The sequence below is a fragment of the Euleptes europaea genome, chromosome 10 (assembly GCF_029931775.1).
Source record: "Euleptes europaea isolate rEulEur1 chromosome 10, rEulEur1.hap1, whole genome shotgun sequence".
Classification (NCBI taxonomy): Eukaryota; Metazoa; Chordata; class Lepidosauria; order Squamata; family Sphaerodactylidae; genus Euleptes; species Euleptes europaea.
The window spans coordinates 47,318,901-47,346,734 of record NC_079321.1 but is presented as its reverse complement, the minus strand read 5'-3'; the positions used below and the strand labels follow the sequence as shown (position 1 = coordinate 47,346,734).

At 42.8% G+C, this 27,834-nt stretch overlaps 1 protein-coding gene across 1 annotated transcript; it reads left to right on the top strand.

Moving 5' to 3' along the window:
- On the top strand, positions 1 to 27,834 carry SLC17A5 (solute carrier family 17 member 5). The gene is made up of 11 exons (XM_056856315.1): positions 1 to 112; positions 10,097 to 10,293; positions 12,773 to 13,006; positions 14,386 to 14,473; positions 14,716 to 14,802; positions 15,977 to 16,095; positions 16,570 to 16,728; positions 19,772 to 19,904; positions 23,372 to 23,519; positions 25,839 to 25,929; positions 27,450 to 27,834. The coding sequence occupies exons 1-11, from the start codon at positions 1 to 3 to the stop codon at positions 27,585 to 27,587; spliced, it is 1,506 nt and encodes a 501-aa protein (XP_056712293.1). The 3' UTR covers positions 27,588 to 27,834.

The following is a 27,834-nucleotide window of genomic DNA, read 5'->3' as shown; positions in this document are numbered from 1 at the left end:
ATGCGGACCTCGGAGCCTGAAGGAGAAGAAGAAGAGGAGGAGGAGGAGGGAGAGAAGGAGAGAGGGGACTGCACGTCGCTCCTGCTAGGAGAATCCCAACCCACTAAAGCGGGTGAGAGAGCCACTTGTGGGTTGTTTCCCCCATCCCGATGTTGCAGTAACACAGGGGGTGCGCGGGGGAGAGGGAGACCCAAGACCGTTATCAAGGAAACAGTTTATTTGCAGCTGCTGATTTCAATGGGCAGAAATCTCTGAGTCCCGATTATACTGGGGAAGAGAGATTGATCCAAATTCAAGTTATGACGATACATCAACAAGTTATGCACGTCTGGATTGCATTACAGACAGAAAGGCGACTCAGGACAGTTGCAGTTTCATCCAGTTTCTCCTATCATTGTTTATCGTTCACTTTGACACTCCATGACTCTTAGCCCAGTGACCCAGTGCACAGAGCAGGCTTGTTGCTAGGCAGAAATTCCTTCCCTGGCAGTCTGGAAGCCAACTATTACCGGGAGATCTCTGGGGTACTGTCACACCGATCTAAGGGCACCCCCCCACACACACGGTTTTGGACTCCGCTTTCTTTATGTTGAACTGTTTGAGGTGGAGAGAAAGCCGGGCCCCTCACATGGGGGGAGTCACCCTTTCTAGTCTCTCGGGGATCATGCGGTACAATCAGGGTTTTAAAATGGGACCCTCTTGCAGTGTAAACTCTCGATGGACGGCATGTCAAACCGCCTGGTCTTGAACATGTTTATTTCTGACTCCCAAACTGATTTCATTGGGATGCTCCCAAGCGAATGCAATCTGGCAGTCCGGTTCAGATCCATATTTACTCAGCAGCAAGTCCCTCTGAACTCAGTAGGACTTATTTCTAAATGAACGTATGTAAGATCGCACCATTAAGCGTGCTCACAAAGTGGGTTTATTAGGGAGGGAGCCCTGTTAAACTAAGAGTGGTCTCGTTATGAGGATATATGTTTAAGGTAAAATAACTTTGATGTTTCAGATTTCCTACGCTGAAAGCACTTGTGAAACTGTGTAAAACCCACGTGTAGATCGGCATCTGTCATGATTCCACACCATATGTACATTTGCAGCATATAGGTGCGCTGAGAATCTGTGATTAGTTGATGTTTCTACACATCTATATGCAGCAAAAGTAACACGTGTAACTATTGCATGCCATTTATTTATGTAATGTGCATGCTGTCTAAGTATTTTATCTGAATTGTTCCCTTACCTCAGAATAAGAAAAGACCAAACTTTGTATGAGACTGCTTGCTTCCATGTGTAATACTATTAACCACAATAAAAAAAGTTAAGCAGTTTCAAAAACAGTTTTGAAATGGCCTAGGAAGGAGGAGAGTCCAAGAAAACAGCGAGAGGGAGTAAAATTCCAATGAGCTAACTCAAGCAGCATTTTGGATCCAAGTCCAAATGCTTACGCCAAGCTGTGACTAGCTGTATCATTTCAAGGTCCATTCTAAATCAGTAGGCATTAGTGAAAGATATGAATATTTTCAGAGATCTTAATTTATTGCAAGTTTGAAAGCTAATGTTCTGTAACCTCAACATGCCATGATGTGCAATTAATTGTGAGCAGAGGGGAAAACATTACAAACTACACTCATTGTAGTCTTATGTACTAAATGAGATTTAATACATTCTAGTGATTCAGCATCAGCAGAAGTATCAACCATGCTATCAGTGCTAAGTTAAATACTATGCAGTGGTAGAAAGTGCAAATTTATAGCCACCCTGTAGAGTTTACAAGGCAAGAGAAAAGCAGAGGTGGTTTGCCATTGCCTGCCTTTACGTAGCAACCCTCAACTTCCTTGGTGGCCTCCCATCCAAGTACTAACCAAGGCCGATCCTACTTAGCTTCTGAAATCTGATGAGAGTAGGCTAGTCTTGGCGTCCAGGTCAGGACTAGATACTGTGTCCCAAGTACAAAACAGTGCAATAGTGGGGTGTGTGTGTGTTTTTTAAGGTTTCATGAGACATTACCAGGTAAGAACAGAGGCAGAGAACTACAATTTTTAAAAAGATCTTTCACCTGGGCATTAGAAGTTCATACAAATTCCATTAATAATAATGTTTGAGTAAGCTAACAATTCTTTCTGACCCAAGAAGAGAGTAAATAATGTTACATTTAATCAAACAGAGGTAAATAAACAATTGAACAGACTTATTCTTCCTTGAATTTCATACACTGAGCCTGTTTGGACAGCTGCTGCAAGGCATAATGGCCAACTCTGCACGTAGAGCAGAGATACTGTGCAACCTCCACAGCATGTGAGTTGAAAAGCAGCATGCCTAACCATTTTGCTCAGCATGCAAGGCTGGTTCTCCAACCAAGGGAAATCCTGAAGAAGAATTGTGTTTTTTATATGCTGATTTTCTCTACCTTTTAAGGAGAATCAAACCGGCTTACAATCTCCTTCCCTTCCTCTTCCCACAACAGACACCTTGTGAGGTAGGTGAGGCTGAGAGAACTAAGAGAACTGTGACTAGCCCAGGGTCACCCAGCTGGCTTCATGATGAGGAGTGGGGAATCAACTCTGGTTCTCCAGATTAGAGTCCACTGCTCTTAACCACTACACCATGCTTGCTGGTAGCGTTCCTGGAGATCCCTGTTGTGTCTGGCCAAGCACATCTGTCCCTCATTTGTTTTCTAGGACACTAATATCTACACCGTTGGACATTGCCTTTCCCCCCACACACACATTGGAGCCAAAAGATTACCTAGGGCCGGTGTTGTGTTATTAATAGAATGCTAGATATGTCTGAATCCAAATTCTTGCTCAGCCCAGAATTCACTGGGTGACCTTGGGCCAGTTGTTATCTACCAGCTAATGTATCTCAAAAGGTTGGGGTCGGAATTTGCTTGAAAAGGTTGTACAGCTGAACTAACTCCCTTTCCAGAAGTTTTTGCATGAGAGAAAATAATTTGTGAGCAAAGGATTCAGCAAACTACTTCTCCCCTGCTGGCTCAAGACTGTGATCATGACTTGCCCAAGGCCATTCGGTCACTTCACAAATGATCCAAGCTTCCCTACCCAAGTTCATAGGCAGTATTTGCCTGCTTACCAGATGCTGGAGAGGATCACTTGAACACAACTGTTCTGATCTTCCACAGGCACTGTGGCTGCCCTAAGTAACAGAATGAGGGACTATGGACTGATCCAGCCAGGCTGCTCTTGTGTGTCTTCTGCTCTACTGGCTTCAATAATTCTGCCTAGCAGAAAAAATCGACAGTGAGATTTGTAAATATTTTCCTTCTCCCATAATTGCATGCACTTGAATTATAAAATTTGTACAGTTGTGTATATCTCAGTGCCAATAAACTTATTTTTAAAAGGAGAGTGTATTCGAAAATGACATTTAAGCGAAGATTTTATCAGCTGCATAGTGGGAAGGAGAAAAAGTGATGCAGTGAGGTTAAGTTTATATTGTAATTTTTCAAATCTGCTTATCTGTGCTCCTTCTTCACTTTATGTCCTCCGTACCGTGGCACTTATCTAGCCTAACTTAAAGCATAAATACAACTGGCCAAGTTTATTTACCGTCAAAGGCCAGCAACAGTTAACATAGTTCCAGCCATATTAAAATTATCGAATATCACCATTACAATAATACAGCACACATCTGTACACAATTTGTTAATAAATTGCATTAGCAAAAAGTACATTTAAAACACCTAAATATCTATACATTAATTATAATTAATAAGAGTGTTTAAAATTTAAGCCACCCAGAGAAGGGCGACCAGAATGGTCAAAGGTCTGGAATCCATGCCCTATGAGGAGAGACTTAGGGAGTTGGGTTTGTTTAGTTTGGAGAAGAGAAGGTTGAGGGGAGACATGATAGCCATGTTTAAATATTTGAAGGGATGTCATATTGATGAGGGAACGAGCTGGTTCTCTGTTGCTCCAGAGACTAGGACACGGATTAATGGATTTAAACTAATAGAAAAGCGATTCCACCTAAACATTAGGAAGAACTTTCTGACTGTGAGGGCTATTTGACTGTGGAATTCGCTGCCTCGGAGGGTGGTGGAGTCCCTGTCTTTGGAGGTCTTTAAGCAGAGGCTAGATGGCCATCTGTCGGGAGTGCTTTGATTGTGGGATCCTGCATGGCGGGGGGAGGGTTGGGGTCACTGGGGATATGTGGGGAGGTAGTTGTGAATTTCCTGCATTGTGCAGGGGGTAGGACTAGATGACCCTGGTGGTCCCTTCCAACTCTATGATTCTGTGATTCTATACCCTCTTCTGTCTTATTGAGCATGCCAGTGTACAAACTTTTGCTACCTTAAGGGTGGTTTCATTGGAGCAGTCAGCAAGGAGGAGGTCAGTATAAAAGGAATTTAGTCTACCTGGATATTTGCACAATATTGGGCTGATAAACCTAGATCTAATCTCCTGATAAAAGCAGCAATCCAGTAAGACATGTTCAATGGTTTCTATCCTGCCTGACTGGCAGGGACAGAATCGCTGGGCGTATGGAATAAGTGCGTATCTCCCTTCAACAAGGGCAAATGGGAGTACATTGAATCGGGCTAAGGTGAAAGCTCTTCTCAGCTTAGAGATTTCCAATGAGTAAAGGTAGTTTGGAGGGTGTGTGTAAAGTGCCTTCAAGTCGTAGCCAACTTATGGCAACCCCTTTTGGGGTTTTCATGGCAAGAGACTAACAGAGGTGGTTTGCCAGTGCCTTCCTCTGCACAGCAACCCTGGTATGGTGGTCTCCCATCCCAATACTAACCAGGGCTGACCCTGCTTAGCTTCTGAGATCTGATGAGATCAGGCTAGCCTGGGCCATCCAGGTCAGGTAGACTTTGTTTAATTAATGATTTGGCTCTTTGGTAGCCTAGTTGTAATAGAGCTTCGCTGCTATATCCAAGGCAATGAAGTTGGGCCTCTATAGCTCCTATCCACCTTGAAGAAAAATTATCAATAAATATTCACGAGGTTAATCCAGATGGAACAAATACAACTGGCAGCCGGCAGCAACGTTTCTGTTGCTTCCTTCATATGAGCGGCTGCCCATATATGGGAGATAATTAGCACTGTCTGAATACATGTGACCTCAGGGAAGCCAAACAGGTTTGGTTTGGTCTAGTCAGTGCTTGATGGGAGACTACGGTAGATACTAAAACAACGGACTTTTGTAGTTGCACAATGTGCCACCGTGCCTTATTTACAAGACTATACTGATCAACTTCCTTGAGCAGAATGGTGCAGGAAGTTTGTGTTCCTGGACTTTGTGTTCAGTTTCTAGGCATTTATTGTTGGGCTAGCAGGACTGCAACTAAGAGAGTATGAAACATGTCTTCAGAAAAACAACGGGTTTTAAAAACGGAAAGTCATGGAGGTGTTGAAGGTAAGGAATAAATTATTGTGTCTGGCTAAAATTATTTAAAGTTTTCTCTGAAGAATCAGAATCCATTTATTGTTAGATTTAAATGAAAGCAAGGTAGATTTTGACAGCTGAAATATGTTTTAAGAAGAGGATGCAAAATTAAAATGGATCTTGTATTTTGTGTGGAGCTGTTGTTTTGATACAAGACACTTGGATTTCACTGAAAAATGGCCAGAGTGTTTTTTACAGTGAGCTCTGAAACGTTGGTACAAACGTTGCTAGAAATATATGAAAATGTGACTTGGGTCCACCTGTCCATTACATTGACCAGCCAACTTAGAAAGGCATAACCATGTTGAGAATTGCACTGTACGTTACCCAGAAGCTAGAAATTGATGTATGTATAGCCCAAGACATTGATTACTAGAAAGGCTTGAAAATAAGACATTTTACGTTGAAAGTCATCATTTAGGACATGAAAATAAACAAATCTTTATCTGTGGGAGAATGTAGGGGTATGAGAGTTCCATTGCCTATTCAAACTTGGATTTGAGGGAAAGATGACTTCTGGCATGGATCATTGGTTACTCTGTGTGTGTGTGTGTGTGTGTGTTAGCTGCCGGGGTGGATTGATTTCCCAGCACAGTTTAAACCATGATTTAAATTAGCAAGGAAAAAGACCAATTAAAATAATGGATTAATCTTCAGTTTCCCATTGGTATTTAATTACTAAACTCCGTTAATTTGTGTTTAAAATAATATTAATTTACATCTAAATAAACATCATCTACAAGAATTATTCCTATTTCATAATTGTTTATTTTTTATAAATTGAAAAGGAAATGCCCTTGTGTATGGAGCATAAATATGGAGAATTTGAGAATTGAATGAACTACAGAGCTCAGGTAGTTGTTATAGCACATATTAATAATACAAAATATTTCTGAGGGGCTCTCGCCCAGTCGCCCTCCTCCGCGCCGTTGCTGCCTCCCTCCCTCGCCGAGGTGGAAGCCAAGGAGCTGGGGCTCGAGGACCAGACCAACCCCCGCACCCACCACAAGTCGTATCCGTGGTGCAAGGAGTTCCTGCTGGGGGCATGGCGGGGGCTGCGGGAGGACCAGCTGCGCATCACGCCCATCAGGTCAGCACCGGGTGGGTGGGGTGGGCCGCTCGAGGTGGTGAAGGCGTGGTCTGCTAGGGGAAGCGCTGACCGCCGCAGGTTTCTGAGCATGTACAGAGCGCTCTTCCCTCGCCGTGGAGTCATCCCCCCCCCCCCGCCATCTCGTGCTAGTCCAGAACAGGCTCCTGATGTCCGTAGCCAGTGGCAGAGTGAATCTAAAACTATTGGTTGCCAGGAGACAAAGGGGCCCCTCCCACAGCTATAAGGCTATCATTTAATTTGTATAAGAAATAAATAAAAAATTTCAAAAAATACATAAGTGGGAAAGAGGCACAATTAAAAATTTAGATGCATGCCGTAATAGTATTGGAGCTTCTGTTATGTTTTCAAGCTACTAAAAGGCCATTAATATTTTTAACATATTATCTAATGTTTAAGGGGCCCCCACTTCATTGGGGTCCCACTTGCCATCAGGCAAGCGGACACCCTGGCCAGTCCGCCACTGCGGCCAGGGTGTGAGTTTGCCCGATGGCAAGTGGGCCCTATGGGCCCTTGATTAGTTAATTAAATATTATGTTAATTAAATATTACGTTGGAATTATATTCTGAAAAATCTATTTTTAATGTGTTTTCTTTATCCTATTGAAAATGTCATTTTATGGCTTTATGCAAATGTGGCGGGGGTCGCAGGTTACTTGGCAATTGTAAAAGGGGGTCGCGACTCGAAAAAGGTTGGGAACCACTGCCGTAGAGGGTCCTAGGATGAAGAAGCAAAAATGGAATCTCTAATGTGTACCAGCACATAAAAAAACACACACACAGAAACACTAAGAATATAATACTGTGCAAACATAACTTCCATCTAAACTTATTGAAATCAGTCAGTTTAGACTGGATTTACTCTGCATAGGATTGCACTGTAAGGTCTGAACAGCCTATGTAAAAGTACTTCATGACTGTTTAACTTTAGTTATATAAATGCACCCATTTTAATGTTTTGTTTTTATTGTTTTTCTGTGACATTATCTGCCAGTTCTTATATGTGCTTTATTTTCAAGTCACTGGGTTGGATCCTGTGTACCTTCAGCAAAAGGCACTAACAGTTGCAGATCTTTCCCACATCCTCCTCCTCCTCCCAGCGATCCTTTGCAGCCATAAAACCATTTATTCCCAGGGTTGCATGTGCCGGAGTCTGAAGTGGGGAGGGGGAAAGGGAAGTCAGCCTTTCTTCCTCTTTTACCCATGCAGCTCCATTGAAAGAAAAGAGAGAAGGGACTGGCTTTCCCACACACACTGCAGTCCACCAGTTTGCATGGCTATTGCTCAACACAGGCCCTGCAACTCCTAGAATAAACTTGCCCTGGGGCAGAAAGTGCTACTGTGCAGAGAGGAATAGGGGGAGATCCATAGTCCTTGCATCTGTGGATCACTGGATCCAACCTTCTTGGCCGCTGTATGATGAATAAACAGGAGTCTTGTGGCACCTTGAAGACTAACAAAATTTTATTTCAGCATAGGTTTTCTTGGGCGTGGTAGCTGATGCTGAGCAAATAGATACGGGGTTTGTTTTCTCATCTTCTTCCATTGTGTTCTTGTGTTACTTAAAGATAAAGCTGGTGTATCTTCTGTTCTTTGCTCTGAAGGTTGTGAAAATCGATTCATCTTGGTTCTGAAGCAAGGCTCATTTATACATAACTGATTTTAGCAGGAAATGTACTCTCATTTAATTTCTATAGGCTCCTTAATTTAAGTCTTTCACATCAAATTAGAATTATAGATGGAGATAAATCAGTTTTTTAAATACTTTATCAGCAAGAGTCAGCATGTTGTAGTGATTAGTGTATTGGACTAGGATCCGGAGGACTTGCGTTCAGCTCCCCACTCTGCCATGGAAGCTCGCTACGTGACCTTGGGCCACTCAAACTCAGCCTAACCTACCTCACAGGGTGGTTGTGAGGAAAAAATGAAGAAGGAGAATGGTGTAAGTCACATTGGATTGCCATTGGGAAGAAAAGGGATATAAATGAAGTAAATAGTGCATAATCTTATGCATGTTTACTCTTAAGTCTCAAACTCAGTTGGGTTTCTGATTAAACAAGCTTCAGATGGGCTGATAGAGGGGCCTTAACGTGGTGGTAGAGCTAATGCTTTGCATACATGAGTTCCAAAGTTCAGTCCCTGGCAACTCAACAATGATTTCAGGTAACATGGTTAGGAAAGATCCTTGCTTGGGAAATTTCAGCCAGTCAATAGTGGATCCAGAGTATTACGTATATTCAAGTGGGCATAGATTATTAGTATGGAAATTCTGTCAGCTGTATTGATTCCTGTCTTGGTTTTATTTTTGTCTATAGCTTTAACCTGGTTACCTCTGTTACGATGCAAGAATATATCATGATATTTTTGTCATCATTAGGAATTTGACCTTGAATTGCTACCTGTATAATTTGTATTTAAAAGGTGAAACTTCTGAATACTAATCAGCCAAGTAACAGGCCTAAAGCTCTTAGAAAGTGAGGGGGCAGGGCTTTGGAATATAAGTTGAAGAGTGAAATACTAATTATTTCCTGCGATGTATGTTGTTAGTGGTGATGCACAAGCCACACCCGGCTTCTAGGTTAGATATCTGCGATCTCACCATTTGAATCTAAGCATTTGTTAATCTTATCAGAATAGAAATTGGTCATAGTGTACACACACTAAGGATTGTTCATACTTCACTCTGAGGATCCTGGCTTTAATGAAGCACAAGACACTCATATCGGGTAGTCCTAAGTCTGGTAAAATGATAGAAATGCCTATCTCAGATGGAGTCATGCTCTTAGAATTGTAGAGTTGGAAGGGACCATACAGGCCATCTAGTCCAACCCCCTGCTTTAATGCAGGATCAGCCTGGAGCATCCCTGGCAAGTGTTTGTCCATCCTGTGCTTAAAGACTGCCAGTAAGGGGGAGCTCACCACCTTCCCTAGGTAGCTGATTCCACTGTTGAACAAGATGACTGTAAGCCGGTTTGATTCTTCCTTAAGTGGTAGAGAAAGTTGGCATATAAAAACCAACTCTTCTTCTTCTTCACATGCAGACTGCTGGGTGACCTTGGACTAGTCACAGTTCTCTCAGAACTCTCTCAGCCTCACCTACCTCACAAGGTGCCTGTTGTGTGTGTGGGGGGTAGGGTTACCAACCTCCAGGTACTAGCTGGAGACCTCCCTCTGTTTCAACTGTTCTCCAGCCAGTAGAGATCAGTTCACCTGGAGAAAATGGCCGCTTTGACAATTGGACTCTATGGCATTGAAGTTGCTCCCCAATTCTTCCCTCCTCAGGCTCCGACCCAAAAATCTCCAGGTATTTCCTAACCTGGAGCTGGCAACCCTAGTATGGGGGGGGGGGAAGCGAAGGTGGTTGTAAGACGCTTTGAGACTCCTTTCGGTAGAGAAAAGTGGGGTATAAAAACCTACTCTTCTGAGATCTGAGAATAGGCTAGCCTGAGCCATCCAGGTCAGGGCAGAAAATATTTTACTCTGTTTGAAAATGCTTACCAACCAGAGCAACAGGATTTTTATTTATTTATTTTGCTCTTAATACTCTATTACACTGCCTTTCTTTTTCTCTTTTAGCGCCAATATGCTGCTCAGCTCGCTACAGTTTAGCAGTATGGGCCTTCTTCGGATTCTTTATCTTATACGCCCTCCGTGTGAATTTAAGCGTTGCCCTTGTGGACATGGTAGAAGCGAATGCAACCTTGCCCCAAAACACAACTTCTCAAACATGTGTGGCCCATTCTTCCACTCCAGTTGTTCCTCGTAACACTACGGTAACTTTACCAGGACTATTTTTTACAATGTGTGCTGTTTTAAAGTTTTTATTTATTTATTTATAATGTTGTGTTTTTAAAATGGAGCAAAGGGGTAGGGAAAATGCAGGAAGGGGGGACATTCGAAAAATAGAACAATAAAGAAAGAAATTACTTAATATGCATAGACGTTACATGGCTGCATGGCCTACATAAGTCAAGACAGTTTACCCAACATAGAAATTTATAGCTTATAGAAATATCAAGATTTTGTCGGTTCTAGCCTTCCAACATCAATTGTTCTACTGCACTCTATTAAACCTTTGTACGTTAAACTAAATTATATATTCTCAAGATAAAAATATGATTTGTGAAAGCAGTTCTGACCGTCTGACACCTGCACTCTTATATCCTCTGTGCAGGAAGTTGGTGAAGAACTTGTGTAGCCCAAGAGGAGTTGAGACAACCCCAGGATAGGCTTTCTCCAAAGAAACCCACCTCTGAGGGCCAAACCAGATGTGCATATTTGGGCCGAGGGGGTATGTCTCCCCCCTATACACATACCCATAAATTTACTCCAGTGAGGCAAACTGTAGCTCAGTAGGGCCATTTCAGGTCAGGAAGATGGTTTGGGGAAGGATTAAACCCCCTCTCCTTGCATGCCATGCCCCTGATCCAGGCCCCACATGTCTGAAAATTAAGGTTAAATTTAAGTTTGAAATTTTCTGGGCATTCTGAAGACAGTTCTGTTTTGAAGACAGAACTCCCAGTAAATGTCTGGGTTGGTCCTGAGTGTTCACTTCTTTGTCTGCAGGAAAGGGAGGCCATTTGCTTTCTGCTTCCTTTACAAAGTAGGTTTATGGAAGGGGGAAGGGAGGGAAGCCATGAAATCAGACAGGATCTTTCGTTTTTCTCTGGTTTTCAGATTTCACTCCAGGGGCTTAGGTTGATGTGTATGTTTCCTGTTAAGCATGTTCAGCACATTCGTAAAGCGATTTCTATTTTATCAAGCAAGTAATGAGTACTCTTAGTCTCAACTGGACTCTTCAAGGATTTAGGAGTGTGTTTCTTTTTGTATGCTAAAACAAAGATACCCTTTTAGCCTTTTAGTTTTTTAAACCCATTTCATTACCTCACTTTTATGGTTTGTTTTCATGTGCAATGGCCTTAGGGCTCCATGTATTGTGAACAATTCAGATACTATGGGTTTAGATCGTGTCATTTTCAGCTAACAGAAAGGGGAGGCCCTACCACAGGAACAGGGGATGGCGCAAGGCTGTGAATGGCCCTCGACAGGTCCAAATGCAGCTCCTCAATGCACACCTGCCACCCATCCATATCCCCAGTGACAGCCACCAGATTCTCAAGGTGCTCAGTGGCCACCCCCTGAGCTGCCATTAATTCCTCCAAGCACTGCTGACTCTGAGCCACAGCATCCCTGTACTTGCACTGGAGTTTCTAGCTCTTTCTTGATGGCTGCCCACATGGATGAAAGAGTGGGTGAGATATGCGGTGCTGGGCATGGGCCCCATGCCCAGGGGGCCAGGTAACAGCTCTGAATCCCAGTCCCACCAGAGAACACACTAGCATCAGGGCACACTGGTAGGCCCCCCATTCCACGTAGCCGTCACCCCACTGAGGGTGTGGAGTCTGCTTGCTATGATGCCTTGACCACAGCCACTCACCCTGGGAGTCCCCAATGCCCAAAGTCCACAGGACAACTGACCTGGTCTCCATAGCCTATCTCAAAGGGGTGAGAGTACAAAGATGCTACACAACTCAGGTGGAGAAGATCAGGGTGATGGAACCTGGGGGGCAATGGAGAGTAACACATTGGTCAGTGGGACCTTCCTATGCTATGCCTGGCCCCACTGCCATGCCTTGTGTCTACCACGGCCACCTTATCTCAGTCTTTTTCAGCCCTGGCAGCCACTGTGGTGGGGATGGCTGCCCTGTCACTGGCCTCCATCTCCTCCTGGCTCACTGCTGCAGTATGGGTGCTAGGACTGAGGCCCCCCAGGAGGCCCCTGAGAGGGATCAACTGGGGCAGTCGATGGACTTGCAACAGCACTAACTTTCTCACAGAGATGCTTCTGGCAGTAGGAAGGGCCATGCTGGCATAGTTCCCACATGGATAAAAGAATGGATGGCCACTTGCTCAGACAGCAGCACTTTCTCCACCTTGGTCCAGTGAGGCTGGCATTGGGCATCACCGCTTGCTGGGCTCAGTATGCAAAGGGGAATGCAAGGGTGAGGCAAGGGGAAATGGTGCTGGGAGTGCTTAAGTGTACTCTCTTCCCCCATCACAGCCCAGTGCAGACTGGGCCCTTGTGAATCCAAGTTCTTCCTGCTTGACCATCCCCAGGACAAACCAGGAACAGTGTATCATGTAGTTAGGCCCTGAGTGTCCTTAATAAATGTACATGGTAACTGGATGGCAAAGGGCAATTTTTGTTCATTGCTACATGGCTTCTTTCTCTCTTTTTTTGTTGTTCCTCAGGGGAAAAAGTATAACTGGAATGCGGATACGCAAGGCTGGATCCTTGGTTCTTTCTTCTATGGCTACATCATTACTCAAATTCCTGGTGGATATCTTGCCCGCCGATTGGGGGGGAAACTGCTAATGGGCTTTGGTGTCCTGGGTACTGCTGTTTTTACCTTGTTCACACCTTTAGCAGCAGATTTGGGAGTTGGATACCTCATAGCTGTGAGAGCTTTGGAAGGTCTGGGAGAGGTAATCTGTTCCTTCTTAAAGCTGACATTCTAGAAAGGCAGATTGTGCAGTCATTGATGAGCTACCTTCTCAAAGCCTTATACCCTTGGAGTGCTGGTTCTGCAAAATTATCTCCTTGCTGGAGTCTACATCTAGTCTGTTGGTGTGGCTCAAAGGATAGAGAGAGAGGCAAATGGCTGCAGAGACTGATAGGGAAAAATCAGCAAAAATTTAAAATACATCTGTAAATTGAGAACTATGATATTCTGAGTTCAGGTATGTAGTCAGGCCCTCTCAAAGGTCCCAGGCCAGGTAAAGCTGATGATGCCCTATCTCAAATGCCAGAAGATTAAGAAGGCTCCCTTTGAGTTTGAGACCCAGGCAGAATGGCTCTGCTGCAGCCACCCCCCATCCCCCCCATTGGCATTGTACATAGTAAAGAGTATAAATCCCTTTCATCAGTTAGCGGTGTTATATTTAGGGCTATGTGAGGAGGTGATAAAAGGGTTGTTCTAATTGTGTGTGAGGGTGAAACTGGAAATTGTCTCAAGGCATAAGTAGAGAAAATGGAGCATTTTAGCAACTCGTAACATTACAAAGTTATGAAAAGAGCCCATTGCATTGCCACAGCTGGTTGCACTAAAACATTTTTAAATTCTCTGTCCAGACTGTTCAAATTTGGCATCAAACAGATAAATTCTGCACCATATTCAAATTTGCCAAACTTCTCTTTCAAAGAACATTTACTGTTTTACTTACAGAGATCAATCTTCTGAGTAGCAACACTGCAATTAACATTGCTTATACTCTGCAAGCCTGTCTTGCAGTCTTAAAGATAGGGGGAAAAAATTTAATAGTTAGTTTCTCTGAAAGTTGAATTCTGCACCCAGTTCTACATTTTTTTGTGTTTTCTCCACTCCTTTAGAATTGCAGCATCCTGTAACTCCCAGAGGTTAATAGGATGCTTAGGATTAATGCCAGCAAAACAGGGGCAGGTATCTCATTCAAAATCAGTACTGTGTTTAGTTTCTTGTTCAAGTTTCTTGTTCTCCCTCCACACTGCCTTAGACTAAGTGACACATAGGCATTTAACAATCCAAACTTGGGGGTGGGGAGGGGAATCAGTTGAGTCCAAAATATTTGTGTAGCTGTTGCTTAGCAGAAACAAAAAAAAAGTTCAATGTAATTGTCATATCCACAAAGCATATTCAGCCAAAGAATTGAAGCCAGCAAGAAATTATTTCAGCTTAATTGCCTACGAGCTATGCTTGTTCAGAAAAACAGCCATTTCTGAATGCAACCAGGAGTCTTTGGGGCTGTTTTGAAGGGAGAAGTTTCACTGAAGTAAAATGTTTGCTCTGAAAATGAAAAATAATGCTGCTGTAAAACTCATTTTCCAGGGTGTCACCTTTCCTGCCATGCATGCCATGTGGTCCTCTTGGGCTCCTCCACTGGAACGCAGTAAACTTCTTAGCATTTCATATGCAGGTGAGACATAGTAAAATGCCTAAATCAAACCAGCACAGATTTTGCTAGCCCGCTCATAAGCACGATGAAGAAATGGGGGACACCCCAGGGGATTTGCATTCCTTTTCCCCAATCACCATTCTTGCCACCAGTGATAACCCCATGATTCATTGTTAAGGGTGCACTGGCATATCCTTGATATCACTCTGCGTACTCCTAGGATGTTTTGGCAATATTTAAAAAAGAAAACTCTTACTTTTTAGGTGCACAGCTGGGAACTGTTGTTTCTCTTCCATTGTCTGGCTTAATCAGCTTTTATTTGGACTGGATTTATGTATTCTACATATTTGGTAAGTATTCTTATTACAAGTATGAGAGAGAGTGTGAGAGAGAAACCACACTTTTATGCACAGGGTGGAAAAAGTGGATAGCATTTTCTCCCTCTCCCATAATACTAGAACTTAGGAGTGCCCAATGCAATTGTTGGCAAATAGGTTCAGGAAGATAAAAGGAAAGGTTCAGAATGATAAAAGGAAGAGAGGCAGCATGGTGTAGTGGTTAAGAGTGGCGGACTCTAATCTGGAGAACCAGGTTTGATTCGCCACCCCTCCACACAAAGTCTGCTAGGTGATCTTGGTCTAGTCACAGTTCTCTCAGAACTGTCTCAGCCTCACCTACCTCACAAGGTGTCTGTTGTGGGGGAAGGTGATTGTAAGCTGCTTTAAGTCTCCTTAAAGGTAGAGAAAAGCTGGGTATAAAAAACCCAACTCTTCTTCTTCTTTATTCAATGAGTAATTAAACTGTGGAATTCATTTCCAGCAGAGGTAATGATGGCCACAAGCATAGACTGCTTTAAAAGGAGATTAGACAGATTCATGGAGGTGAGGTCCATCCATGGCACTAGCCATTGTGAGTAAAGGGAACCTTCATCTATACAGGCAGTAAACCTCTGAATACAGGTGTTAGAATACAGCATGAGGGGAGGGCCTCAGCCTCTGCATCCGGTTTGTTTGGCCCTCCGGAGCCACTGGTTGGCCACTTTGTGAAACAGTATGCTGGTCTAGGGGGACTGCTGGTCTGATCTAACAGGCTCTTCTAACATTCTTATGATTCTGGTTATTGAAAACAAACAATAAAAATCATTGTTGTGCCTGCCAACCACTTATAGCTGCTGTTTTTGTGACATTTTTCTACCAAGGGAATATGCATGTGGGTTGTCAAGAAATGTCATCTACAAACTTGCCAGTAAGAGAATTCCATGCCAGGTTAATATTTGGTCTGTGTGGTGGAACTTGTTTTGAGTGTGATTCTGAAATAACAATTTGCACATGGGTTTTTGTTGAAGTGATTCTGCGAAACATGTATAAACAGTGGGTTGGGATGAGTTTTTCATTTAACCTGTTGTTGTTTTTTAATATGGCTGTGTAGAGTTTGCTTTGTATAGTCTGGATGTTTGTTTTATGCTGCATGTAAATTTTCAGTCCTATAGTTTAACAAGAAGCATTCTATTTTCTTTATGGCAAGGTTCCCTAGGTGTGCTGTGGTTCCTCCTCTGGATTTGCATGGTTAGTGATACACCAGAAACTCACAAGAGAATTTCCCTTGCAGAAAAGGAATACATCCTTTCTACTCTTTCAGATCAGGTGTGTAGTTGTGGTAAATATTTTATTGGTTGCTGTTAAAATACTAGGTACCGTATACCTGCTGTAATGTTTCAAGGAGGAGAGAGTCTGGGAATGACGACAGTTTTTAATCTCAGTAGTGTGTGTGTGTGGGGGGGGGGGTTAATATCAGTAGCCTTTTATCGGATGAAAAAAATACTGCTTTGGAGATGGAGTCAAATCACTAAAAGGTAATAGAGAAAAATGTTGCTTATTGGAGTTGGTGCAAAAGTAATGACAAACCATGGTTAAGGATGTGGAACATATGCATGAAAGAGGGAAGGCTTAAGTGAGGTTCATGATCCCTTTAACCATGGTTAAGGGAAAACTGCAATTAGGCCTGTGCTGGTCCCAGTATTCAGATTGACAAAAAAGTGTTGCTCTAGCACTTTGTTTTTAATTAGATCTTCAAAATTTTTAGAGTATCTGTGTTGATTTCATCTATTCTATTTCTAGCTTTCCACACAGAAATCTGTACCTTGGGATGCCGTGTTAACTTCTCTTCCACTTTGGGCTATTGTTGTAGCACACTTTTCTTATAACTGGACTTTCTACACTCTCCTTACCTTGCTGCCTACTTACATGAAGGAGATTCTGAAATTTGATGTGCAGGAGGTAAGAAGTTCTACATCCCGCAATTTATAAATGTCTAGCTTTCATCCAGAATGTAAGAGTGGGGTTTTAGGAGGCATTGGTTTTTCCAGCTGTTGCTGACCACAGAGGTTAAAATAACACTCAGTATGCTTGAAACATATTAGCTTAAAACAAGCAGAGAGGCATTCTAGAAATGATGAAATCCTCTTTTTGTGGACAAAGAAGCAAGAGGTTGTAAAATGACTTTGCTTGTGGAAAACAGCTTCCTACCCCCAGCCTATTTCTTTCTGTCTGGAGCCAGAAAACAGATGTAGTTATGTCCTGGCCACCAGGTGGGAGGCAAATCCCAGTACCCACAAGGTCTGAAAGCAGGGGTTCTCAGGTCTCAGTCCAAGGTCCAATAACACAATCACAGGTGAAATCAGAAGGCAGGTTACATATTCCAAAACTTAGAGTCAAAAGCAGTCCAAGGGTCAACTAACAACAATTGCTACAAAACAGGTCTGGCAACTGGTGACATAATCAGGAAGTCTGCAGACAAGTTGATCCCATACTGACTACAGCGTCTCTGCAGCCTTAGGTAGGGAGTTTCCCTACAGGAGCCCATGGTTTCCACATAAGGCTCTTCCCACAAGCTGAGTCAGCCCCTCTACTCGTGAGGAGTACTGGGGCCCCCTGTGGGGACTTACCAGTTTTTTTCCTAGCATTTCCTTAGCAGAGGGAAGGCTGTGGGATGCCAGGCAAACATTCCTGCGCCTGGTCAATGCCTCAACTTTTGCCCTTCACCTCTTCTGCTCCTGGGGTGCTTCAGACCGTGGCAGGTCTGGTCTCAGATGGGTTCATGCAGTGGCCACCAGGCCATAAGACTCTGCTGACTCAGGGGGCAGTATTGATGCTGGCTTAGGATCCCTTCAGGAAGGCCTTGCAAGAATGGCCTGCCAAGGTGGGGCTTGGGGACAGGTTGCCCTCCTCTTTCATTCAGCAGCAAGTCTGAACCTGTTCAAACTTGGGATGGATTATCTATAAGGAGAGCTGACTTTTTACACAGGCTCTGCTCCTGTGCCTTCTAACAGCAGCCCAGACACACACAGAGAGAAGATCAACAATTTTCCCATTATTATTTCTGTGTCAGAAAAACCAGGCCAAAAAAAAAAAAAAAAAGAGTAGTCCTTAGAAAAATACTATTTCTGTCCACGCAATTCCAGTATGTTTTGATACTTCTGACACGTAACCGTGCGATGCTATGTAGAGTTACTCCGGTCTAAGTCTATTGACTTCACTGACCTTAGACTGGAGTAATTCTGCATTGGGCTGCACTGTGAGCCCCTGAATATTTAGAAGATCTCAGAATATTGTGTTTGTTTAGCAGTGGTAGATTATGGCTGGTGGGCTATGTTGCCAAATAGCGATTGGGCCAGTTTCACCCTGTTAGCTGCACAGCTTAGTGAGGATTTAAGTCTCCCCATTCCAACTCTGACACACATGCCCACTTCATCTCTCCCAGTGCTCAATATGCAGCCTTGGAAATGATGTATGTACATCAGAATGTGGCCCATGAAGTGAAGTGGAAAGTTTGTAAAAGCAAGAACATCAAACAGTATTCTTGTAAATCAGCATAGAATTATAGTTAACGTTTAAACTGCTTATTGAGTTCCAGTTCTTTTCTAGGACAACCTTTTTAGTGAGAGCCTCTCAACCTTTTTCTCTTGCTACTTATAAAATATTGTATCCAATTAAGTGAGCAATATTGCTTTTAGAAATGCAGTTCATTTTTAATGTGTAATGGCGCCATCATTCTTTTCTGTGGCATTTTAAGGTTAATGGCTAAAACCATTAAAGAACATTCGTTAAAAAATAAGCAGAGTTGAAACATCTTAGGAAGGCTGTCTGCCTAACTCACCTGCCTTGCTTATTAATTTTTTTTCAAATAGAAAATATGGAAACTTAATGAGGAGTCTTGCTAAAGTTAATTAGGAGGGCTAGGACTTGTACTTTACCTCTAAAGGTTGCCATCTGAGTTAATTATTTCAGAGAAATTCCTCTGTTCGTTATTGTGCATTTAGAGGCTGAGAATGAAAATCTCTACCAAAATTATGTGCAGCAAAACAGCACTCCCCCCACCAGGAGAGGAGATTTTTTTGGGCTTTTCTGCCTTGTCTTTGAAGTTGAACACCAGTTAAACACATGCCGTGTTACTTAGGTACAATGCATGGAGCTATAATCACGTTGTAGTCTGTACAAATATAATGTCTTTGACTCACTCTGAGGCCCAGCAATGGCAGCCAGCCTTCCCCCTGGTTGCTGAATCCACTCACCTGTGCCCAGAGCAGGCCAAAGAGTGCGTCCAGGGAAGGCCCATGCAGGGCCTTGCAATGGGCCCTGAACACCTACAGAGAGCCAATGGGATGGCAGATACCTGGACAGGCTCAGGCTGGGGTGAAGCTGCACAGCCTGGCGAGTGCCATGGAGTGGGCAAGGCTGTCGCTATTGGGATAGGGGGAAGGAAATGCTGCATGGGAGGAAGGGGTGGGTGGGTGCAGAGCTGGGGTAAGCCCCGGCATAAAGGGAGTTGGGCTGGGGGGAGGGGAGAAGGAAGGCCCCGCGAGAGGCGGTGGCTCCAGCAGACATAAATGCCTAAGAAGTGCCAAGCCTCCATCCAGGAAACAGTGGATAAGGTGCTAGGCTGAGGGTTCTTGCAGTGCACAGTGCGGGGGGGGGGGGAGTCACAAGTGCCGAAACCATGGGCTCCACTGCACTGTATGAGCTTATGTTGAAATAAACTCCTTTCAGAAAGCACCTCAGTGTCCATTTGTGGAGCCTAGCATTGGGGGAAGGTTTGACATGCCCCTGCTCACTGAGGCCACCACACTCCTTTGCACTCATAAGTCAGTTTCTCTTATCATAAAATGTCGCTTTATCTCCACTGGTTGTCTTGATGTATAACTGACTGTCTGTTAATGTTGCAAAGCAAAGACTTTCAGAATGTTCAAAACAGTTTTAAAATAACTTCCCTTCTTTACTGCACCCTGTCCTAATCTTTTTTCCTTCTGCTTTCTTCGTCCAGAATGGATTTTTATCTGCACTGCCTTATTTTGGCTGTTGGCTTTGTATAATTCTTTCTGGTCAAGCTGCTGATTATTTACGAGAAAAGCGAAACATGTCCACTCTGTGTGTGCGAAGAACATTTACTCTAATAGGTAAGAGGGTGGGAGGAGTGCTAATTTTTAAATGTTGACTATAGTTCAGAAACGACCCAACAGTGTAATCTTAAACAGATTTATTGTTATAACTAATCCTGAGCCTAGAGTGAGGATCAAAAAATGTGCATGGTGAGGCCAGGGACAGCCAGGGGCTTTTTATATAAACCTGAGGGAAATGAAGGGTTTATAGAAAAATCTGAAATCTTAAAAAATACAACGGAGGATGCTGACCCTCAAAATAATAGAAGCAACATCTATAGCTTGAAGATAATAATAATCATTGGGATATTTTGAGACTACATTCTGAGATCTCAATGGCTATTCAGGGCATGCTTGGCAATCACAACAATAGGGTGAACCTTTTGAAGCTTCATTTTCTATCAAAGCCAGGGGAGGCTGAAAAAGGTAAAAGCTGGGGAGAGGAAAGGAAGCAGGGAAAGGGAAGAGGAGAAGCTGAATGGTGGAGAACAGGAAAGGTGGATAGGTGGGTAGGAGAGATGGGGAGAAGGAAGGAAAAGAGGCAAAGCTGAAGATGGAGAGCAGATAAATTTTAGTTGGTTGGTTAGGTGAGAGGGAGTAAAGGAAGTAGAGAAAGGGAGAGGCATAGGAGTTGCCAGGGTGAGGGAAAGAGGAATGTGGGGGAGGGTGATACAGAAGGAAATGAGATGCCTCTTGCAAGTCCTCACTGGTGCCCTGTTTGTAACCTTCTAAATCCGTTGACTTCAACTGGGTTAGAAGAGTGTGACTCTTTTTAGGATTTCACTGTTAATGAGATTCTTGCTTTGTTTTTCACATTTTGATGGACTGGAAGTTTCGTATAGTGTTAGTTATCACTTAAGTTATTTCAGTGTCAAATAATGGTCATGCCATAAATTCCTGGTTTTAAAGAAAGCTACTTTTTCTACAAAGATCTGTGTTTTGTTTTGTATGATATATGTTGTTCCAGGTAGTCCTGTATGTCTTATTTATTCATTAAAACATTTGTCCTGACCTCTCAGCTAAAGAGCAGCTTATGTAATTTAAACCATAACCACAGCAAAAAAAAAACCTAAAGCAATAAAAACCATAAAAATGAAGTTAGGAGTGTAATCAAATATTGAAGCATACTAGCTCACCAGCTATCTGGAACTGCCAAAATAAGTCAGTGTCAAACCTGTCAGACTCTAGTAAATCGCTATTGGGCTGTGTTCAGTAGGAGGTCACAAATTAGCCCTTAGATACATTTGGTGTATGATGAGCCTGAGCAGTTATTAGCCCAAGTTCCTTCCTGACTCCTGGAAAAGAGCTTGCGTATTTGTGTGCATCTCTATACAGCTAGGAACAAAAAAAATCGAGGTAGTGTGTTCTCTACATCCATGGATTCCCAGAATACTAGCCATTTGGCATCCTAAGAATCTCGGGGATGGGGTGTTAATTAAGCGTCTAGCTCTCTGGTTTTTGGAAAAATCCAAAACATGTTAGAGGGAACTTCCAGTGGCCAGAACATGAGGCATTAAGGTCCTCCCCACTAAGATTGTCCTCCCTGGCTATGGCTTGGATTGCACCTAAACGTTCTGTAGGTGGACGGTGTTGATTTTTTGCCAATTCCTCCCCTCCTCCCGCAGCAGAGCTCCAACTCCCTCCAAACTATTCTTGGATGTTCCCTGTCCCCCAGGAGCAGCACTGGGGGAGTATTTGGGGCTGCAGTAGGAAGGGAGAAGGTATTTACTATTTCCTGGGGCCCTGTGGGACCCTTTTTAACTTCAGCCTCCACGGCCTTGCTTTCCGCACTTAGCCACTATAAGAATCCTTGTAGCAATCTGCTTGAATAACCTGAAGTAGCAGCTGCATAACTAGAGATCGTAATCAAATCACAAAAATATTATGCAGCTTACAGGCTGCATCAGCAGTTTTAATCAACATTCTCCAGTTCTGTGCCCTCTGTCCAGTCCCTGGGTACGTTATCATAAGACTAACTAGTCTCGATCTTGACAAGACATTCCTGACATTTTATTCATCTGGATGGCTTTATTACCAGTCATGGTTTTACTTTAAGAAAATCATCATCCTCGTTAACCTTAATGAGAATTGGCTTCAGCCAAAAGCTTGGATTCTATTACAGAGCAGAGTGCCCAAAAATGAACTTCTAACCCGAATTCTGCAATGGCATGGTGTGTACACTAGGTGGCAATAGATAGTGCAGAATAATCACTAAAAAAATTCTAATTGAATGTCCTTTATTGTAGCAATGAAATGATGGTAATAACCAAACCATCGCAAGGCATCAAGACTTAGAGATTTAAACAGCTTGAAGCCTGGACTCCACTTTAAAAGCTGTACCCAAAACAACTATGAATCTATTGCTTAGGCTAGATGCACTTAATTGTGCTGCAGATGTCATACAATTACGATAGCCCAAATTCAGCCCAGACAAAGATGAGGCAGCTCAGCAGAACCAATGCTTCTGTACAAACAATCATTTTGCACGAGCTGAGATCTCTAGATAGCTGCACATTAAATTTTAGCCCTCCATTCCAAGGACCAATCAGCCGCATGTGACCCATTCAGTTTCTTTTCACATACCCCCCCACCCCTGGAACAGATTCCTCAGGCAAAGGCCGACTGCTTCCATTGCTGCTGCTGAACACCCTGTGCCTCCAGCCTATTTGCTTTCTTGGTACCTAACTGAAAAGCCTGGTTACTTCCACATGGCAAAGGCTCTCCATTTTGCATTCATAGCTGCCTAGAATACGTAGGTATTCATATTGGCAACAGAGATTCCACGTGGTTGTTTTCTGTGCACTTCCCACTGTCAAACACCATTTCCCCACAGTATGCCACCAGAGGGACTCTGCGGGGCTTTTTAAAAAAAGGTAATTATTATACTGTTATAGTGTTATAGCAATTACTGGTGGGGTTTTTTGTTTAGCCCTTTAAAAGCCCTCTGTTGGTATGGTGGGGGAAATGGTTGCTGCAAGGGGTGGGCGGAAGGAAAATGGGTGGCACCTTGGAAAAGGCACACCTTCCTGTCTAGATGGCATGATAGCATGCTCTTTCAAAAAAACACCAGAGCACAGCAGGTTTAGGAAGGAACGTACTGCGGATGTGGGAAGGATGACTGGCGCACAATTAATACACAAGGCTGTGTGGATGCTCTGAAAAAGTCTGTTCCAGCTTGGATTCTAAAATGGAGAAAGAACCCTGTGAAAGCAATCACTTCTGCAAGCTTTTTCAACAAGATAGAGAGGGAAATACTATTCCATCCTCAGAGTAAAAAAAATCACCTGTCTTTCCCTTGCAGACCTGTTCCAGCAGGGCTCCAACCTCTGAGCAGGGAACAGCAGGGAGATGGCCACAGAGCAGCAGTATTTTAGATCAGCAGCTGAGTATTGCTAGTATTGTAGTAAGCAAGCACAAGTTAATCTACTGCACAATGAATAAATTAAATTGCAATGTGTTTAATTATCTTTTTTGTTTTAATGAAGGAATGATAGGGCCTGCGGTATTCCTCGTAGCAGCTGGATTCATAGGTTGCAATTATAAACTGGCTGTTGCATTTGTAACCATCTCAACAACACTGGGGGGGTTTAGTACATCTGGTTACAGCATCAACCACCTTGATATCGCACCATCGTAAGTATTACAAAAACTATTTTATGTTTATGCTAAACTTTAAATACGTTTGCCTGAAAGCTCTGAGCTACCTTGTTACCATGAGAGGTCAGGAAAACACGTGTATGCTTAGACACACGTTAGTGGGAATGTGATTCACTTTCTGATTTGAGCCAACATCCACCCAAGAACAGCCATCAGTTATCTTATTAACTTCGAATATGAAGCCTTTATTGGCATGAGTAATACAAACAATAGCGTCCACATAACATATCTTATTAACTTAACTGTTATGTTCCACTGTGTTGGATCTAGTGATGCAGGAGAAGGAAAAAAGTGTACTAAACACCGTTCCATTTACTTAAATGGTAGTGCAATGGCTGCAGAAATATATGCATGTAAATAGAAAAATAGAATGTATAATAGATGATTGATATGATTTCATTCCTTGTGCTATATGCCTTGCACGTGCAGAAGACAGTGAGGACACAATCTTTTGTTTAACACAGCAAGGAGAAATTTTAGCAGTTCCATTTGCACAAGGACTGTTGCATGCATAGAGACCTTCTGTGAGATCCAACCCACTGTGCTCACTAAGGTTTACTCCCCCAAAAGCGTGCGTAGAATTGTAGCTGTAATGTGCTGTGGTTTCTTCCTAAAAGTTCCCCCCACACACACACTTTAGTGTTCTACAGCATACACTTGTTTGCCAAAGGCACAAAGCTATTTACATAAGTTGTTCTTGTGCTAAGAAATACTTCTGCACAGCCCAGATGAACTGTATACGTTATTGTTCGTAAGGAGCATGTTAATGCCATTGCAGTCCTTAAACATCTCAAGGGCAAAATAAAGAGCTATACCACTAAAGGATTTATAGAATCTCGTTAGGCACTTATCTGTCCTGTGAGTCTTTTACTCTTTGACGCTTATCTCATAAAGTCATTAATTTTTAAGCACCTACGGGTTAGCAAAGGACATATAAATGCCACATTCCTTATTTAAGTAATATATAATTCATATGCTGAAACTTTAAAACCTAAGTAGTTTTCCAGCTCTCTGATCCAAGTTTCTACCCATTTTATTGCCCTTTTTTTTAAACTAGGGATGCTGGAATTCTGCATGGCACCTGTGACTGTGCCCAGGTGTATCTGTTATGTCCATGCCATCCTGTACAGTGCCCATCAAAACTAAATCACCATTGCATCCAGTATCACACATGCTTCCTGGCAGCACTAGCAACAATCCTGAAGGGAGGCAGTGTGTGTGTTGGGTCTCATGTCATCTCATATACATATCTGTTGAGGTGAGCTAGGGGCACACCTTGCAAAGCTAAAAAGTAAAACTGGAGTTTCATATTCCGTGGGTAGTTTTCCCTCCTCCAGTGTTACCCTATGTGGAAATTCAGTAGCATAGGCTTTAAAGGTAAAGGTAGTCCCCCTGTGCAAGTACCGGTCATTACTGACCCATGGGGTGACTTCACATCATGACGTTTACTAGGCAGACTATGTTTACGGAGTGATTTGCCATTGCCTTCCCCAATCATCTGTGCTTTACCCCCTACAAGCTGGGTACTCATTTTTACCAACCTCAGAAGGATGGAAGGCTGAGTCGACCTTGAGCCGGCTACCTGAAAACGACTTCCATCGGGATCTAACTCAGGTCGTGAGCAGAGCTTTGACTTGCAGTACTGCAGCTTACTACTCTGCACCATGGGGCTCCTAGTATATGCTTTAGTGCGTGGTAACACCCCACCTAGAATAAACTTCAACTCCCTGCCTTCTTGTTTCCTTGTCTTCTGTGCTGTTGCTGTGTGACCCATAAAATTTCAGTGCAGTTTGTAATATAAACACACACACACCCAAAAAAAATACAGTTGCCATTTCCTCTAGAACGTATTGCTTGTGTGCAAGTGAGCACATGTACTTAGTCCTGGAGTGGGCCATGTGCTGCATGCGGAGAGTCTCTGTGCCTAGGCTAAAATGCCACTGGCTTAGTGCTTAGATTTTATTTCCCTTCATTGAGAAGCTCATGTGTGCGAGAAGCTCTTCTAATCCCTTCTGGACGAGTGGATGAGTCATTGCTCCTTCCAGGCTTCCATGTGTGAAATTCCTTCTGGAGTCTCTTGTTTCAGTATGTCAGGAGGGCTTTGGGTGCCAAAACATTTGGGCTGGCACTGAGAATATCCTCTCTCTTATGCCTGCCTAGCTTAATGTAATGCATTTCGTAGGCTGTAGGAGTGGGAGGAATTTTATTTTTTTTAAACTACCCTTGTTCCTCAATGCTGGGAAGAATTTCAGGGAACTGTGACTTCAGTGACAAGCTGCTTCCTTAATTTCTTAGATATGCTGGCATACTCCTTGGAATCACAAACTCGTTTGCTACTATCCCAGGAATGGTGGGTCCACTCATTGCTAAGGGACTAACTCATAATGTAAGTAATTCCCTAGTTGGTTTTAGGCACTGACAATGTTATAATGGGTTTTATTATTAAGTATAGGGGTGTGTTTTTAATAACTAGAGAAGTTTTCTACTGTTCTGCTGTTTGGAACAAGAAAACTGCAAACTTTGTTTAGTGGTGTGTCCTGCAGCACAGAGAGAACATCTATTCAGAGACTTTCTGGACTAATGGCCTTTTTAAACTTTAAAAACTATATGCACTAGTTCATTGCTGCTTCAGCTTTGCCGTAATAACCCTTCCAAGTTCGACACAACAGTTTTTCAAGTACGACTAAAACAAAACGAGGACAGGCTTGCTTTCCTTCGTGCCTACTGCCTGGGGATAAGACAATCATAAGAAAAGGAGTGGGAGCAGGTCCACATGGACCTATGGTATGTTTAAAGCTCCCTGTGATTTAAAATTTTCACTAAACCATCGCTGAGTGTTGCTTATCGATTCATAAGATGGACTCCTAATTTGAATCATATTTTGTATCACAGTTTCCATGCTTGCTTCTCCTGAACAAGTAAACACATCTTTCCTAACATAATTTCATTTAATCCTCACATCTTAGTTCCCTTTTGCCTTTGTTTTGCCAAGTTAAATGCAGAAGACACAAATGCAGAAAGGAATTCCAGACTAGTTTCTAGGTTTTTTCTTTTCTTTTACCATGTACTGATACATTTTAATTTACGTACTGAAGCCTCTTTACTGTTAACGCTCAGGAGAGAATGGTGGTAAGTTTCATAATATCACCACTGCAGTGACTATAAATCTCTTCCAGCATTGTGCTGAACAGCATTGAATCACCTATGTACCTCTTACCACAGCAACCCCTAAAAAGGCATTGTTGGGGGCGCAGCTCGCTAAACCTTGGTGGCCAAGAATCTACTAGGTGGGGGTGGGGAGCAATGACAGAGGAGAATCAGGCAAAATTGTCTCCACCTTGCGTCTTTACTGATGGAGCAAGCCTTCCATTGATTCAAAAGTGAAATGGGGGAAATTCACCCTATTTCCATCTCCTTACTACCACCAGTGCCATTTGTGGGGTCACAGAGGACTGCTGTGGGAAGGGGAATTCATTGGTTTCACTGTGAAATTGTTAGACTTCATGTTGCAGTCTGTGGGATGCTTTTCTCTGGAATTAACATTAGATTAATTACTGTATTAAGTTACTGTTATTGTTGTCTAATATTGTATAGTGATCTTTGATATATGTGCTTCTTCCCCCTTATTAAAAATAATGAATATGTTAATGTTATTATTTAGATAGTGTAAATAACTGTATTGTGCCGAGTCCAGATGCTGGTGTGTGGATGCGTGACACAGGGAAAGGGGCCTGAAGGGATTAATAGCTAATAGTCCTTTTTGAGAAAAATAGAGATAGGTGAAAGAGGAGGTGTAAGACAGTGAAGGAAAATTATGTCATAATAGAAAGTATGTTGAGGTATAACTCATTCTTGTGTATGCTTCTGTTCACTGATTTTTTTTCTTTGTTGCTTATTTTTTGACAGAATACAGTGGGAGAGTGGCAGGTAGTATTCTATATTGCTGCTGCCATTAATGTACTTGGGGCCATTTTCTTTGCGTTGTTCAGCAGTGGAAATGTACAAGACTGGGCAGTCAATGGCTACCGCTTGCATAGGAACTGAAGGGATACTGGGTTTAATCCCCATGTGTTACAATCATGTGACCTGACAAGCCTGTCACATGACGCCTACTGGAACTCTTTCCTATTGGAACTAGGAGTCATTCCCCGTTTTAATACTCTGATTTTTTAATAAGGAATTGGACAGTGCCTTCATTAGCCTTATATTTCCGCTTAATATTGAATACCTAAGGATCTGATACATGTCAATCAATGTATCAGCTTTCTAAAATGTTGTGTCTGAATTAACG

Coding starts and splice junctions, on each gene's coding strand:
- SLC17A5 (XM_056856315.1), top strand. CDS start 1: ATGCGGACCTCGGAGCCTGAAGGAGAAGAAGAAGAGGAGGAGGAGGAG. Junction 16,729..19,771: donor TGAAATTTGATGTGCAGGAG/GTAAGAAGTTCT, acceptor TTCTTCGTCCAG/AATGGATTTTTATCTGCACT. Junction 23,520..25,838: donor CACCTTGATATCGCACCATC/GTAAGTATTACA, acceptor TTAATTTCTTAG/ATATGCTGGCATACTCCTTG.